We start from the raw sequence: 16,319 nt of genomic DNA on the forward strand, positions 1-16,319 counted from the left end.
TCTCTTGGGGGTTAACTTCAAATGGTGTCAGATGTGTTCTGGCACTGATTCTTATTACAGTGAGACCTCAACTTACAAACTTAATTGGTTCCCAGACAGAGTGTGTAAGGCGAAAAGTGTGTATCTCAAAAAAAAATTCCCATAGCAAACCATTAAAATGGGAATAATCCGTTCCCCGGTTTCCATAAAATATACTTTTCAACTAAATAAGCCTTAAAACTACACACAACATACCTTATTCTATGTATAATAAAGGTGCTATTGTATTGTAATGAAAGAACTACACTGCATTGTATCATAAAGTCACTTTATTTACATTTGTGATGGTTATTTATGGCTTGATGGAATGGCGTTGGAGGTCAAAGGTCAAAGGGAATTGCTGTTTGGAAAGAGAGGTGCATTACATGAGGACTGTAATTAAAGAAATAAACTGTGCTGTAAAATAAAGTTTTATTTACCTTTTTGATGGTCGTTGATGGCTTATGGAAGGAGAGTCACCTTCCATAAGGACTGTTGGTAACTTAACCTCTGGTGCTGTTCGGTCGTGTGCTTCCTCCGAAGATCACTCCGCCAGCCGTGGTGGGTGTGTATTATGAAAATAGTGCCTATTATAAGGTTTAATTTTCATAAATTTGACGTTTGTAAGACGAAAAGTTTCTAAGGTTAAGGTGTTTGTAAGTTGAGGTCTCACTGTATTATCATTGGTTAATTCTGAACATAGCAACATCTCATGTTAACTGTTCACTGCCAGAGGTGCAAAAATGTGTCCGCTGCAGTGCCAGGGTTTTTGTAACTTTCACTCAAATTCCAAGACCCACAGAATATTGAGTTTTAGGACTACATTAACATGTAATACATTGTTAAAAACCTTAGATTGTCTGATTTCATCAGGAAAAAAAGGTCCATTCTAGTTTATTTGGTTCTGGATTAACATGAGGTGCAAGTGGGGGCGGCAGGACAGAAGACAAATGCTGCCCCCTGCGGGAAGGAAAAAAAAACATTGTTTGACCAGCACTTTATCACCACCCCCGGTAACACATTCGGGTATGGCGCTCCACGTCACGCTTTTCAATACCTGAATAAATAAGGGCATGATAGTGAATGAGTTAATGAAGAGAGTGTGCAACCATGTGCGGCCTCGGGTATTTCTACGACTCTCAAAAGGCTTTTCCCCCCACTGGTGTTGTACAAGTCATACATCAAATGGTTTGAAAATATTTTTCTGCATCTTATATTTTCACATCACAAAAATCTGGCATTTAAACAGAAGTGTGAAGACATACACACTGTATATGGAAAAGCAGTGCACAAGTATGTTGTGTTGTAAGATGAACATGTGTTTTCTTTTACATTTTTCTAAGTTCATACTTTTGAAATAAAAATAAAATGTTGGAGATAATCAGAGTGCTCTACTGTGATTACAGCCGTGGCTGGGGTTGGTGCCTTGATGATGCCCCCGCGAAGGATACAGTTTCCCAAGGCTTGCTGCTTCCTGGGATTCTGTACAGTGCTGCCCATCAATGCCGGTTGCAGTATGGATCTGGATCCCTGCTATGCGATGACATGGATGTAAGACTACTACTCTTTGCTATTCTTTCCTCTTGCCAGTCCTAATATGCAAAGTTTCTCGGGGCTCTATTTGAAACTTGAAAATCCTCTGACCCGACCAGACCCTCAGCACATGAGCCTTGAATCACTCATTCCCTCATTAACACTTTTCACCACCAGAATAAGAGTATATGAAAATGTGGATATAAAAACTTCTTCACAGCACACACATAGCAAATCAGTGTCCTCCATCTTTAGAGGTTTGATGCGCATGATTGTTTTGGCCAAGCTTTTACGTCGGATGCCCTTCCTGACACAATTTGCAAATTTCCCTATTGTGGGACGAATAAAGGTATTCTGATTCTGATTCTGAACCCTCTGTCTTTGTAATACCAATCCAATTAACCAGTACTGAGCTTTGATGTGCACTATTTTGTAATCAACATAATTAACATATTTGAAAACCACGATTAACCAATCTTACAGGTTACTTCTACCGATATTACTGCTGCTAACCATCATCATCATCATCATCATCATCATAATCCACATCTTCTTCAGATTATTATACCGTGTCAATTAATGGTTCCCTTCAATCTGTCCTGTATAGAAGTCTTTTGGCAATGATTGACTTATTTAGCAATTTTTTTTTGCATTTGGTATCTCTCAGTGTGTCATTATTTGCTGCGTTCACAGCAGGAAACATTTTTGTTCATCTTATAATGGAAAATTGTAAAAAATGGAAAATCTGCAATTTTTCAACAATCATGTCACTCTACTCTAATGAATTTAAGGACAGTTCTAACATGAAATAGGAAAATGTTTTCATGGCTCTAAAAGTTTCAAGAAAATGCACTGCTGACAATGGACATGCACAGCAGACATCTGGTGGATGCAGTGAAGTGCATTCATGTTGCATAATTAATAAACAATCAAGTCCACACAATCAACTACATTTTAACCGTCAAATACATATTTGATTAAGACCTCCAATGGTGTGGATTCATTAAATCATCATAATAATCAAACATGTGCAGACTAGGCATTAATTATTTTAATACCCGAAAGAATATGATCAGCAGCATTTGTACTATTTACTCTCAACACTGCCTCTCCCGCACAACGGTGGTACACTTTTACACACAACTATTTTCGATATATATAAAACATTGAAAAAGTCAGTAAAATAAAGTTGATGAATGAGGAAAATGAGAAGAAACAAAGAGAAGAAGACGTGACTGTTGTGGAACAAGACGTAGCAAACATTAGCAAGGAAGTGAGGAGGGCGCTGAAGAGGATGAAGGGGGGAAAGGCACTCGGGCCTGATGATTTACCAATCGAGGTATGGAAGTGTCTTGGGGAGGTGGCGGTGGTGTTCCTGACTGGGTTATTCAACAAGATCTTAGATAGTGAACAGATGCCTGAACATTGGAGACGAAGTGTACTCGTGCCCATTTTTAAGCACAAAGGAGATGTGCAGAGTTGTACTAACTACAGAGGAATAAAGTTGATGAGCCATACAATGAAACTCTGGGAAAGAGTAGTTGAAGCTAGACTAAGAGCAGAAGTGAACATTTGTGAGCAGCAGTATGGCTTCATGCCAAAAAAGCGTACGACAGATGCAGTGTTTGCTTTAAGACTGCTGATAGAGAAGTATGCATGAGAGGGATCCATGTGCAAGAGTGATGCTACAGGGAGAAGAGATAGAGAAGGTGGAGGATTTTAAGTACTTGGGGTCAACTGTCCAGAGCAATGGAGAGTGTGGAAAAGAGGTGAAGAAGCGTGTTCAGTCAGGCTGGAGCGGCTGGAGAAAAAGGTCAGGTGTGATGTGTGATAGAAGGGTTTCAGCTAGGATGAAAGGAAAAATGTATAAAACAGTGGTGAGACCAGCCATGATGTTTGGACTGGAGACAGTGCCACTGAAGAAAAGACAGGAAGCAGAGCTGGAGGTAGCAGAGCTGAAGTTGTTGAGGTTTTCTTTGGGAGTTACCAGGTTGAATGGGTATATTAGAGGGACAACTCATATTCGAGGCTTTGGAGAGAAAGTCAGAGAGGCCAGACTGAGATGGTTTGGACATGTCCAGAGGAGAGAGACCGACTATATCGGGAGAAGGTTTCTGAGCCTTGAACTGCCAGGCAGAAGACCGTGAGGAAGACCGAAGAGGATGTTTATGGATGTGGTCAAAGAGGACATGAAGGTAGCTGGTGTGAGAGAAGAGGATGCACAAAACCAGGATAGATGGAGGACATTGATCCGCTGTGGCGACCCCTGAAGGGAAAAGCCAAAAGGAAAAGAAGAAGATAACATTGAAAAGTAAAAACATTTGGTGCCATTTTGGCCTCCGAAAGCACAAACGCCAAACTCAGTGAATGCTCCAATTACACAACCCAAACTTGAAAATATTCTGAATTTAGTCTGCATGTCAAATTCTACTGATCAATTCTTTAACTGACGAGAACACCATCATTAGAAAGTTAATTGCCACAGCTGCACTATGTTTCCGGCTTTGGTAATATAATATTTTAATGCAAACAATTGCTTGCCGTACTGCGAATACTTTCTTCATACTCAAATTTATTTTTGAAAATGAAGAAAAAAAAAAGATCAAATTGTTGGTATTTCCTTTAGTGAGTCAACAAAACGAGGTAAAATAAGGCAAATTCAGTTTGAAACCTCACGGCTGTCGAACAAATTATGAGAAATTGAGCTGTCACTGTCATGGAAACAGTCCATAGAGAAGTACGTCACTGCTGGTTGGTCACTTGCCATTCGTTTCTAATACATTTTGTTCAAAACTGAAGCTTGAAACGACAAGCGCCAATGGAGCGTAACATAATGCACCCACGGCTGACAATCCACAATCCTTTCAGGCCTCCTTATGTGCATTCGACAATGTAAATAATTGATTTTCCACCATTGACCGGCGGCCTCACTTTTCCATCTCTTCACCCACCACCCACCCCTGTGGGATTCAGCCTTGTAGAATGCCAGTGCAAATCATAACATGTTTTCTGACAGCTTTCTCAGTGACCTCCGAGTCATTCGAAGGTGTACATATTTATACACATTAATTACTGTGTTTTAATCCTGCCTGTTCAGTCGAATGCCATTTGCTCTGCCTCTTTGTGATATTTTTGTATTTTTATTTTAACTGACTGCATTATAACATATTTTACAATGTCCAAGAAAGGTTATTCTTATTGTGATAAACAGGGGTTCGCAAAAGAATCTCTTTCTGGTTCTCAAAGGAGCATGACAGGTTGTTACTTGCTGCTCAATTATTGCTAGCCTATTGACCTCTCAGGCGGCGGCAAGTCTGGGATTTATTACTGTTCGTATTAATTAGTGCCTGATTAATAGATATGGTGTGTTGCCATATCGTGAGAAGTTGCCATTAGATGTGTTGATGTTGTACAACTGAATGCAGACCGCACCTAATTAAATTGAATGTGATGTGGGAAACATCACATTCGACACATCTGGTGTGAACATGCATCTAATATTTGCTAATTCATTTGGCTATCAGAGAGGCTAATTGCTCATTCAGAATAAAGGATTTATTAAGATGAATTAAATAGTAGATTCAAAGCAATCCACAAATTAAGGATAATAAATAGATGATTTTGTGTTTGGGAGCCTTTCACTGAGTGAGTTGCTTGTTCTGTAGCCACAAAGGGACATACGTCTTCTTGTGCCGGTCCCAAGCCCGGATAAATACAGAGGGTTGTGTCAGGAAGGGCATCCGACGTAAAAGCTTGGCCAAAACAAACATGCGGATCAAACCTCGAAAGATGGAGGACATTGATTTGCTGTGGCGACCCCTTGATGGGAAAAGCCGAAAGGAAAAGAAGAAGAAATTGATGACTCACCTAAGGCACTAAATGACGATGGAACTACTCATGCTCAAATTTTCCAGCATCAATTACGCTGATGTTAACGAAGGCAGTGTGTTAAGGACACAGATAAAATCACTTTAAAGTCAGGCTATGTTTGCTGTAAAAAGAGAACAATACTGAATATTACTGTATTTTCCCGTGTATAAGACGCTCCGAAAAGTCTTCCTTTTCTTCAAGAGATGATTCTGCACTTTATACGCAGGTGCGGCTTACATGTGAAGTAATATTGAGCCATAACAGGTCTCGCAACTACTGTCAGCAGCTACTGACTCGAAGAAGTAGTGCATAACCCCAGCCTCTACTGTAGCGCCTTATGTAGTGTCCCTAATATGTGGAAAACGTTTATATATTTATATTATATTTGGAAAACTTGTCATTCATTGAAGGTGCGCCTTATACTCAGGTGCGCCTTATATGGAAAACGTTTGAAAATACACCAGTCATTGGGGGTGCGCCTTAGACTTTGGTGCACCTTATACACCAAAAAATACGGTATGTTTTCTTCTTATTCTTTATTCATTTACATGAGAGAGGAATATGTCAAAAGTTTTTGCCCTTTTCAACTCAATATTTTGTATTCATAAGGACTGTTGAGCATTGTTCTTGGGTGTGTGTTTTTACGCGCAGTGACTTCTTGCACGGGACGCAATAGAAACTCAAGGAACTAAAGCAATTTTAGTATTAAGTCAAGAAATTACAACCATAGCACGGTTTTGTGCCTCCTCAACATTCTTCAAGTAACCGCCTCAGAACTTTTTATCTGTGTGCAAACACAAATATCACCAGCCCACTTGCCACAGGGTCATCTGTTCTCACCAGAAATTTCGCTGTTAATTTTGGCACAGCTCATGAGGCCGAAACAGTTTTGTATAGAGTATCTGGATTTAAAATGAGTGCACTTCCTTCTCTCGCACCATTTTTGTTCAATTCCAGTTCTTTAATCAGAAAAATGTGATTGTCTCAGTTCATCATCACAATCATTTTGCCACAGAAGATGTAAATAAATTATGTGTGAATTAATTTGATTTGAAGTCAAATATTTGTATTTATTTCCCAGATGAATATTTTTACATCATACACTGTGCTGGACAAAATACACATTGACCCCCACACATTCAGCTCATATGTCAAGACAAAATGAATGGAGCTCTGAGTGAGCAAACACTGCAGATAAACAGCACATTTGACCTTTTGCTTTATCACTTATCAAAAGTATATCTCTGTGTCACACACATTTCCCCTTTTCATTCTTTATTCACTATTGTGGAAAATCCAAGGTTGGATTTGTGTGTGTTGGACCCACATCTTTGCTCCAATGTCTTGCGCGCACTTGGTCTGCCACACACCGTTAAGAAAATGTTGGTACGCTGAACTGCAAAAATTTGAACAACTTCATTCTGCTTCCTGAGGCACATCACTTAAAATGCATATTGATGCGTGCGCATGTTTTGGACACTCGAGTGAAAAGAGGGGCGGAGCTGTCAACTGATCACCACCTGGTGGTGAGTAGGCTCCGTTGGTGGGGGAAGATGCCAGTCCCCTGTCAGAAGGAGTTTCAACTCCTACCTCCGGCAGAACTTTACACATTTCCCGGGGGAGGTGGGGGACATTGAGTCCGAATGGACCATGTTCCGTACCTCCCTTGCTGAGGTGGCAAATCGGAGTTGTGGCCGTAAGGTGCTTGGTGCCTGTCGTGGCGGCAATCCCCGTACTCGCTGGTGGACACCAGTAGTAAGGGATGCCGTAAAGCTGAACAAGGAGTCCTACCGGGCCTATATGGCCTGTGGGACCCTTGAGACAGCTGACAGGTATCCATTAGCCAAGCGGAATGCATGAGGGAGTGGGAAGAGTTCGGTGTGGCCATGGAAGCCGACTTCCGGACCGCTTCGAGGAAATTCTGGTCCACCATCCGGCGTCTCAGGAGGGGAAAGCAGTGCACCACTAAGACTGTGTACAGTGAGGATGGGAGCTGCTGACTTCGACTCGAGACGTTGTGAACCAGTGAGCAGAGTACTTCAAAGACCTTCTCAACTCCACCAACACGCCTTCCTTGGAGGAAGCAGTGTCTGGGGACTCCGAGGTGGTTAAAAAGCTCCTCTGTGGCAAGGCCCCAGGGGTGGATGAGATCCGACCGGAGTTCCTAAAGGCTCTGGATGTTGTGGGGCTGTCCTGGCTGACACGCCTCTGCCACATTGCGTGGTCATCGGGGAGAGTGCCTCTGGAATGTCAGACCGGAGTGGTGGTCCCCCTTTTTAAAAAGGGGGACAGGAGGGTGTGTTCCAACTACAGAGGGATCACACTCCTCTGAGGAGGAACAGTGTGGTTTTCATCCTGGCCGCGGAACAGTGGACCAGCCCTACACCCTTAGCGGGGTCCTCGAGGGTGCATGGGAATTTACCCAACCAGTCTACATGTGCTTTGTGGACTTGGAGAAAGCGTTTGACCGTGTCCCTCGTAGAGTTCTGTGGACGGTGCTTTGGGAGTATGGGGTACAGGAACGCCTGATAGGGATCGAACGGCCCGTTTGGTCCCTATCCGAGTCTTTTATTGCCGGCAATAAGTCGGAATCGTTTCCAGTGAGGGTTCACTTTATGGACAGAATTTCTAGGTGCAGCCGAAGTGTTGAAGGTTTCCGTTTTGGTGACCTCAGTATAGCATCTCTGCTTTTTGCAGATGATGTGGTACTGTTGGGGCCTTCAAGTAGAGCTCTCCAACTCTCTCTCGATTGTTTCACAGCCGAATGTAAAGCGGTGCGGTGTCTGCTGTGATGTGGACTTTGTACCGATCTGTCATTTGAAGAAGGAGCTGAGCCAAAAAGCAAAGCTCTCAATCTACTGGTCGATCTACGTCCCGATCCTCATCTATTGTCACGAGCTATGGGTTCTGACCGAAAGTACGAGATCCCGGATGCAAGCGGCCGAAATGAGCTTTCTCCGTAGGGTGTCCGGGCTCTCCCTTAGAGATAATGTGAGAAGCTCGGTCATCCGCGAGGGGCTCAAAGTCGCGCTTCTCCTCCACATCGAGAGGAGCCAGATGAGGTGGCTCGGGCATCTAGACCCCAGGGATGACACAGGACACGCTGGAGAGACTATGTCTCCCAGCTGGCCTGGGAACGCATCGAGCTCCACCAGGACGAGCTAGAAGAAGTGGCTGGGGAGAGGGAAGTCTGGGATTCCCTACCGAAGCTGCTGCCCCCGCGACCCGACCCCGGATAAGCGGCAGAAGATGGATGGATGGATGTGCGGCCCAGTTGCTTTGACAATTTCCAGACATATTCCCTGCAACTGTGTCAACTAAAATAATGAGCCCAGGAACAGGATGATGGAAATGTAAAACAAATGCTTTGGTCTTCTTTTTTTAAGAATGTGTGCAGCACGCTGTGGTGTACTCTGGGAGCAACATGCCACTCCAAGCTCGACGGTGCTGTAGATGGAACCACTTGTGGTCCAGATAAGGTGAGTCTTGTTTCATCAGTTGTAAAAAATAGTTGTCGTTAATGAATACAAACACACTCACAAAAATTGAAACTAGGAAAACATTTTGTGCCCTGGAATTGGCTTGCGACCACTTCAGGGTGTCAACCACCTTATGCCCAAAGACAGCTGGGATCGGCTCCAGCACCTCCCATCACCCATTGTGAGGATGAAGCGAAAAATAGATGGGTGGAAAGAAAAAACATTTGACTAAACTAAATAAAATACAAGTCATAATGCTTTAAAAATTAAAAATAACTAGCAAGCCACCTTTGATGTTTACAATATTACCTGTAATTCGGGCTAAAATATCCTTAATTATTTTTCTTTGTCACATCTACATGTACTTTTGGGGTTCTAATTCAATGTGTTTATATTGGACTACTCTAAATCCATAGTGACTGACCGAGGAAGGTGTCGCGTCATCGTTAATAATAATTCTAGTTTATTTACTGTGTTTCACAGTAGTTCAAAATAGTTTCAATTTGCATTCGACAAATTATTTTCTTATTTGAACACTAACAATCATAAAAACTAAAAAGTGAACAAACATGTTTACAAAATTAATATAAACTTAATTTGCAAAAAGCACAACTCAAATAAAAACTAACTAAAATGACAAATCCCAAACTATGGTAACATATTTTACCAAATGAATTGTTGTTTTGCATTTTAGTTGAAATCTTGTAGAAAAATGACATTTTTGAATTACTTTTCTCATCGCATTTTTTCTATAAACTCCCTTTGTAATGTCAATTGAACAATTGTGGACAAACGGGCCAATTGGACAATTATACATTAAATTGTTTTGTGTCCTCAGAACACACAGTACGGTCCAAAATTATTGTTAACAAATACAAAGAAAATAGAAGTAGTTTAAAATATTTGAAGCTTACTCATCATTGATGGTGCACCTCCAAAGCACGTTATTGTTCCTAAAATATGGTGCCGTACTTTCTGGTGTATAAGGCGCACCCAAAAACCTTCATTTTCTTGAAAAGATGGCCCGGCCTTTTTTTTTTGAAAAAAAAAAATACATATTTATACACAGTGTATTGTTTTTGGAAAACTGTTTTCATTCGTTGAAGGTGCGCCTTACACTGTAGTGTGCCTTAGACACCGGAAATGATGGTAATTTATCATGCAATGTGTCAGCAAGTTTTGTGAGTTTTGGTGTTTACCACATTAACCTCCAATCAGCCGAGAAAATGGCATTTTTAAATATTTGGTATCCTGAACTGTGCTGTTTTCTTGCCAGTGGTGTTTCAGTGGGCAGTGTATTGCAGCTGGGCATTACCCAGACAGTGTCAACGGTGCCTGGGGAATGTGGAGTGAGTGGTCGACCTGTTCGAGATCATGTGGGGCAGGAGTTGAGAGTGCACAGCGGGACTGTGATGACCCAGTGTAAGTTTTTTTTTGTTTTGTTTTTTAGAACAACTTCTTACTCAAGCGTTCATACTCACACAAATCATTTGGCACCCTGTAATTAGAATTGCATTCCAATGTAAGAGTGCTGCTTTGAAAGGAGAAATCATCCCCTAGCTTTTTTTTGACAAGAATATGTTCTATGAAGCACCACTAGTCTAAACATGGCAATCAAATTCATCATCCATATGTGGAAGATGAGTTATGCAGCAAAATTCACCCATTTTTAGCCAAATCGTGGGACAGCCATTTTGAAAATGACATCACAGTTACTCAGGCTCAAGTAGCGACCAATCATGGGTCAGCTTCAGAAAACGGGTAGCCATGATTGGTTGTTAACTGAACCCTGAGCAACGCTGTTGTAATTGTCAACCGACAGATGTGGAAAAAAATGCTGTTCTCTGTTTTGGCGGAAGATGGAATTTGTTATTTGCTTTACAAATGCAACAGTAATTAAAATACTGTGTTTATATGAGGAAAGGTGAATATAACATTTTGTAAAAATAATATATTGGTTGGCTGGTTCAGGGTGAACAAAGCCTCTTGCCTGAAGACAGCCAAGCCAACATCCTCGGTGAGGAGAAAATGGATAGATGGATGATGGATGGATGGATGGGGTTTATGCAAGTGGGTCGGGGGGATCATGTGGATGGATGGATGGATGGATGGATGGATGGATATTTTCAAAAAGTGGGATCAACTACTGCTCTGTGAAACGGGTTCTTTTAATCGAATGTGGTTATCAAAAGTTCTATTCAATTCTGAATAATGATTTGCTGTGCGACAATTCCAATTAAATTTGTATTAGTGGGAAAAAGCACTTCAATTGACTGGGGCTCAGCTGCTTTTGTTCCTCGTTCTTTGAGTTAGAGGAGGATATAGGGGGAAAAAATAAACCAGCTCTGTGACCAATTCTGATTGGGCTTATGTCACAGTGAAAATGAGCGTGGAAGAGACGTGTGAGAACCTGCCATCACAGATGGTGACATTCCTCTCTTGGATGTCTCTTGGTAGGATCACCCGACCCGCTGTATGTGATAGTTTCTAAAATGTGACTGTCTGTCACTGGGCAAAAAATCCTTCACAAAATGTTTTTTTTAGTTTTTTTTTTTTTTTTTTTTTTTTTTTTTTTCACAAAACAGTTTGGTGTTGACTCTGGTTGAATTACACATGACTTATATTGTGCCGAAATGTCAGTAGCCTGGTGTATGTCATATTTTGGAACAATAAAAAAAGCAAACAAACAAAATGAACAATGTAGTTTCATGACCATATGGTGCACCGTGCTCAAAGGCCAAGTGCCAGTTATGGATGCTATTTCTGTATTTATTGCAGACGCAAGACACACTGCATTATTGGATGCAGGCATGGAAAATTGTATGCAAATACGGTTGCATGGATCCACGCTCGCGTGTGTTTTTTAAAAAGCAACCAGAGCAAAACCGATTCCACTGATTATCACATTATTTTTGGATCAATGCTCATCCACACTTTCATCAAAGTCGCAACTTCGCTTTGAATGATCTGTTTCCACCAATGTCCAGCCTCCCGCAATTTTGGCAAACCTCAAGTTTGTTTGCTTCACTTAGATTTTCACAGCGGCCGTGAGATGTTACAAATCAGCAAGGGCAGTAAGGCATGGAAAACTACCACAACTCAGCCAATCTCATTTTCTGAATATCCATTCAGCCTTTTTGATTTGTTTTCACAAACACTTCATTTTTCTTAAAAATCACCATAGGCAAGAGGAGAGGAATAAGTTCATAACATTTAAAATTGTCTAAAAATCATCGGGATGTTCGTCATGAAGCAACCCAAGCATGCAAATGATCTGTTTCACTGTGTTAGCTCGTTTTTAAAGGCTTTCAAATAATATTTTCTTTTTAATGACAAAGCGTGAAACAAATACTGAATAATATCAGCAATTTCAGAATTCAACTGAATTTTAGGCATGGTGTCCCTAATTTTGTCCAGAATAAAATTAATCTTCAGAGTAAAAAAGTAAAATGTCCAGCTGAATTTGGCAAACTACTGCAGGTCATATGTTGTGTGCGTTAGCATTCCTATAAAATAAGTATTTAGTGTTGAGTATTCTGCAGGATTTATTTGCTTTGACTAAGAAAAGAGCTTCTTTGGATTTAGCCAAGATGTCACACCATGTTTGATGCACGACCTTTAGTTTAATCACACACCATTTGTGTCCAAGCATATTGTTTAAGTGTTCATTTGTAAACCTCTTAAGATTATATCACATTGTAGGATGAACCATTTTAACTTAAGGTTGAAAAATGCTAGTGTATCATCACGTCACATTTCTCGTTCTAAATATGTTCTTTGTAATATCTGATTGCCTCATCCTTGTGTCATTGGAGCAGATATCTTGGCCTATTGCACACTCGTTCTCCAAGACTACATTTGATCGGATGCTTTGGGAATGCACATTACTGTGGCTGGGTTTCTAAGATTGTTACGAGAGATTGAGTCACCTATCACAAAAGTAAACTAAGGTTGAATGGAACGAGCTAATGGGCTGTATCAGTCCGGTATCTTAACAGGCTCACCAGGATGTTTTCGGAAGCATTTTTCAATTAAAGGTGACACCCATTATGCATGTTGTTCAATCATCCATCCATCCAGTTTCCGATCAATTTATCCTTGCAAGGGTCGCGAGGCTTGCTGGAGCATATCAGCTGTCTTTTGGCAGTAGGTCGGGGACACCCTGAACTGGTTGCTAGCCAATCACAGGTCACACAGAGACAAACAACCATCCATGCTCACTCTCACACGGAGAGACAATTTAGAGCTTTTGATTAACTTACCACACATGTTTTTGTAATTTGGGAGGAAACCGGGGGACTCAGAGAAAACCCACGCAGGCCTGGGGAGAACATGAAACTCCACACAGGAAGGCCGGAGATTGACTCGAACCCACGACCTCTATGTGGTGTGTGTGTGTGTGTGTGTGTGTGTGTGTGTGTGTGTGTGTGTGTTAGCAGTTTTTTTGACAACGATACTAGTGCAGCGTGTTCTACCGGAAACAAATTCCTTGTGTGTTCTACATACTTGGCAATAAAGATGATTCTGATTCTGATTCTGATTCTGATTCTGAGAAAGGAAAGCCTCAGCTCTCTACTATACCTATACTGTGTAAGAGGGATCAAAATGTGTTTTTTCCCCGTAATTGTCTCGACATTACGTTTACTTTATAGTATCCCCAACAATGAATAGGGGTTCAGTGTTCTGTCACAAGTCAACAATCAAAGGAAATAAAGACAGAAGGCAACAGGAAAATGATTTATATGGGGGTGGATAAGTAAACTATTCTGTCTATTATCTGTATTCTGTATCTTCCACATGACTGGTTTCAGTGTTGCCTTTCTGTCCTTGTTTTTGTTCATTTGTTCTTTGCCTCTTGTTGCCAAGCCAATTTACCACATCTTCTAATGGCCAAGTATTTGGATATGGAAGCCACAAATTAATTGCCCTCGCCAGGTTCACTATTGTGGTCTGAAACCCTTTCTTCACACCGCTAACTTACTACATCTACCTCACCCTTATCAAGTACTTCTACTCCTTCAGTCCCAGGAACAGAGGGAAGTACTGCCTGGGAGAAAGACAGCGGTATCGCATCTGTAACACAACACCGTGTCCAAACAACACGCCCACTTTTAGAGATATCCAGTGCAGCCACTTCAACAGTGCACTCTACAAGGGCAAATTCTATAAGTGGGTGTCTGTCATCAGCAGAGGTGAGCAGACAATTTTCATTCAATTTGAGTATGTGATATTTTATTGCATTGTACCACATTTGTGTGTCCATGTTCCACTTTAGTCAGTCCTTGTGAACTGCACTGCCGTCCACTGAATGAAAACTTTTCGGAAAAGATGCTCGATGCCGTCACCGATGGCACCCCATGCATTGAAGGCAACGAAAGCCGAGACATGTGCATCAATGGCATCTGTAAGGTAGCAGTATTTCTTATATTTAGTATATCTCAAAGAATATACCTCAGTTCATCTGTTAAAATTAATTGATTGGCATAATGCACATATTCATAGTAAACTTTACTCGATCAAGGTTTTTGGGAGTAGATTTGTGATCAGTAAGTTTGAAAACAAACCAAACAAACAAAAAAAATATATAAAAAACAAACAAAAAAGACACTATTTGTGTAATTCCATCAGGAGATGGCACATTATTTCAATTAAAATAATGTGAATACATACTGTGAAGTTCACCCACACCTTTGCAAAAATGCATTGAAACATTTTTTAAAGCCCAACTTCTTCCAAAAACCATTCCATTTTTCCAACATCTCCTTGTCTAACCTTAATAAATGTAAAATGCATGAACATTGCCAGTCTGGCTGGCCGGGGTTTTTGCGCATCTTGGTCAAATGGCTGTATACAAGTCTTTCTCACGAGCCAGCTAAGAGTTCTTCACTTCACTTTGTGTTCTTGCTGATCCTCCACTGTGCCCACAGGCTGAGTATGTCCTAGCTAGTTTGTGCAATTTTACCTGACAAGTATGTTATTCAGATTCGCCCCAATGTGCACAAACTATGTTGACTATACATGTAATTGTATGCTGAAAATTACTTCAAACTTGGTTATTTTCACAGTATCTCTCGTATTCTCATTTCATAAAGGTTTACCTGAGGTCATCAATGTAGCATTTTTGTGCGAGGTAAAACAAACAAGTTTAGTCTGAAGTCACATAACTGATGTTAAAATTAAATACAAAAACATGGTGAAGTCTCTTGTTTCTTTGCCAGAAATGAAATGCTTTTCAAACTTTTGATCAGTCAAAAAAAAAAGCAAAGCTTGGGCAATGTGATTGGAGGAACTTCTCCATCACAGCATATATCATTTTCAAGAAGCACAACAAGGCTTAAAGTACATTCGCTTTTGAGCACACATATGCACTAGAGCAGCACAGAATGAATCCGGATCGAACGAGGTTTTGTAGCCAGGCAATGAATTATGTGCTACTAGTAGTTTGCGAAGGGGATATACAGTATATCGCTCATGGCATGAACTCACTGCCAGCCGTCTCAGTTTCATGATTTTGAGATAGCTACCTGTTAATGGCAGTAGATGAATTAAAAAAAGGTAGACACCTGTCTATCATCCATCGGGAAATTTGATACTTAATTGAGGTACAGGGCAGCCAAACATATGGCTCACCCTATATATATGCATCTATGGGTTAATGATGCAAGGTGCCCCAATATATGTAGGACATACATCGAGGTTTAACTACATTTTAAATAAATACATTTATAAAATAGGTACATAATTTAGACTTGTCATTAAATCAATAGTTGGCAGAAGCACTAAAAAGTGTATGTGTACCCTATAACCTAATAATTCTGAGGATGGAAATTTTCCTCTTCATTGGCTGTATTAAGGTCAAGTTTTTACGCTGATTCATATTTAACTCTAAAATTGGACTCTATAGTTTTACAATCAAGCTGTTGTGTTTGGGTGAAATGGTGAATGTGCAACATTCTCTCTACGGGCAATCGTTATGCAAATGACATTTTGCATGTCTGTTATTCAAAATGCTGTGGCCATTTTTCAAGATAAGATCCACTTGACTATCTGGGCCAAAATGTTGGTTACTGATACACTCTTTTTGTTTGGATTAGACCCCAGATTTCATGACATTTTGTGACATTTTATGAGAGCAACACCATCCATCCATCCATCCGTTATCTATGGTGATTGTCCTCCTTCAGGTGGACCTTGGGCATGCACCTCGCACACCACATGCAGGTCGATCCAAATAAACAAAAAAATCCATAATCCAATATGCACCCAGATTTCAACTCTTGATTTCAATCAAAGCTGATAAAATATTACATTTCACTCTCCTCCAAACTCTCAGAAATCAGATATGTGTTTTGTTAAGGAATAGAACAGCAATTGTACAACTTTCATTCTTTCAAATGCTTTTAGGAAAAAGTATTATGG

At 40.7% G+C, this 16,319-nt stretch overlaps 1 protein-coding gene across 1 annotated transcript in view; it reads left to right on the forward strand.

Moving 5' to 3' along the window:
- adamts7 (ADAM metallopeptidase with thrombospondin type 1 motif 7) overlaps positions 1–16,319 on the forward strand; it is an 82,599-nt gene that overhangs the window by 45,591 nt on the left and 20,689 nt on the right. Inside the window, exons 9-13 of the mRNA XM_088992077.1 lie at positions 1,425–1,569; positions 8,808–8,900; positions 10,177–10,322; positions 13,923–14,092; positions 14,176–14,309. Coding sequence (XP_088848203.1) covers positions 1,425–1,569; positions 8,808–8,900; positions 10,177–10,322; positions 13,923–14,092; positions 14,176–14,309 — 688 coding nt within the window. The remainder of the gene's footprint in view (positions 1–1,424; positions 1,570–8,807; positions 8,901–10,176; positions 10,323–13,922; positions 14,093–14,175; positions 14,310–16,319) is intronic.

The sequence above is a fragment of the Hippocampus bargibanti genome, linkage group LG03 (genome assembly GCF_051943395.1).
Source record: "Hippocampus bargibanti isolate YZ-2025 linkage group LG03, ASM5194339v1, whole genome shotgun sequence".
NCBI classification, from domain to species: Eukaryota; Metazoa; Chordata; class Actinopteri; order Syngnathiformes; family Syngnathidae; genus Hippocampus; species Hippocampus bargibanti.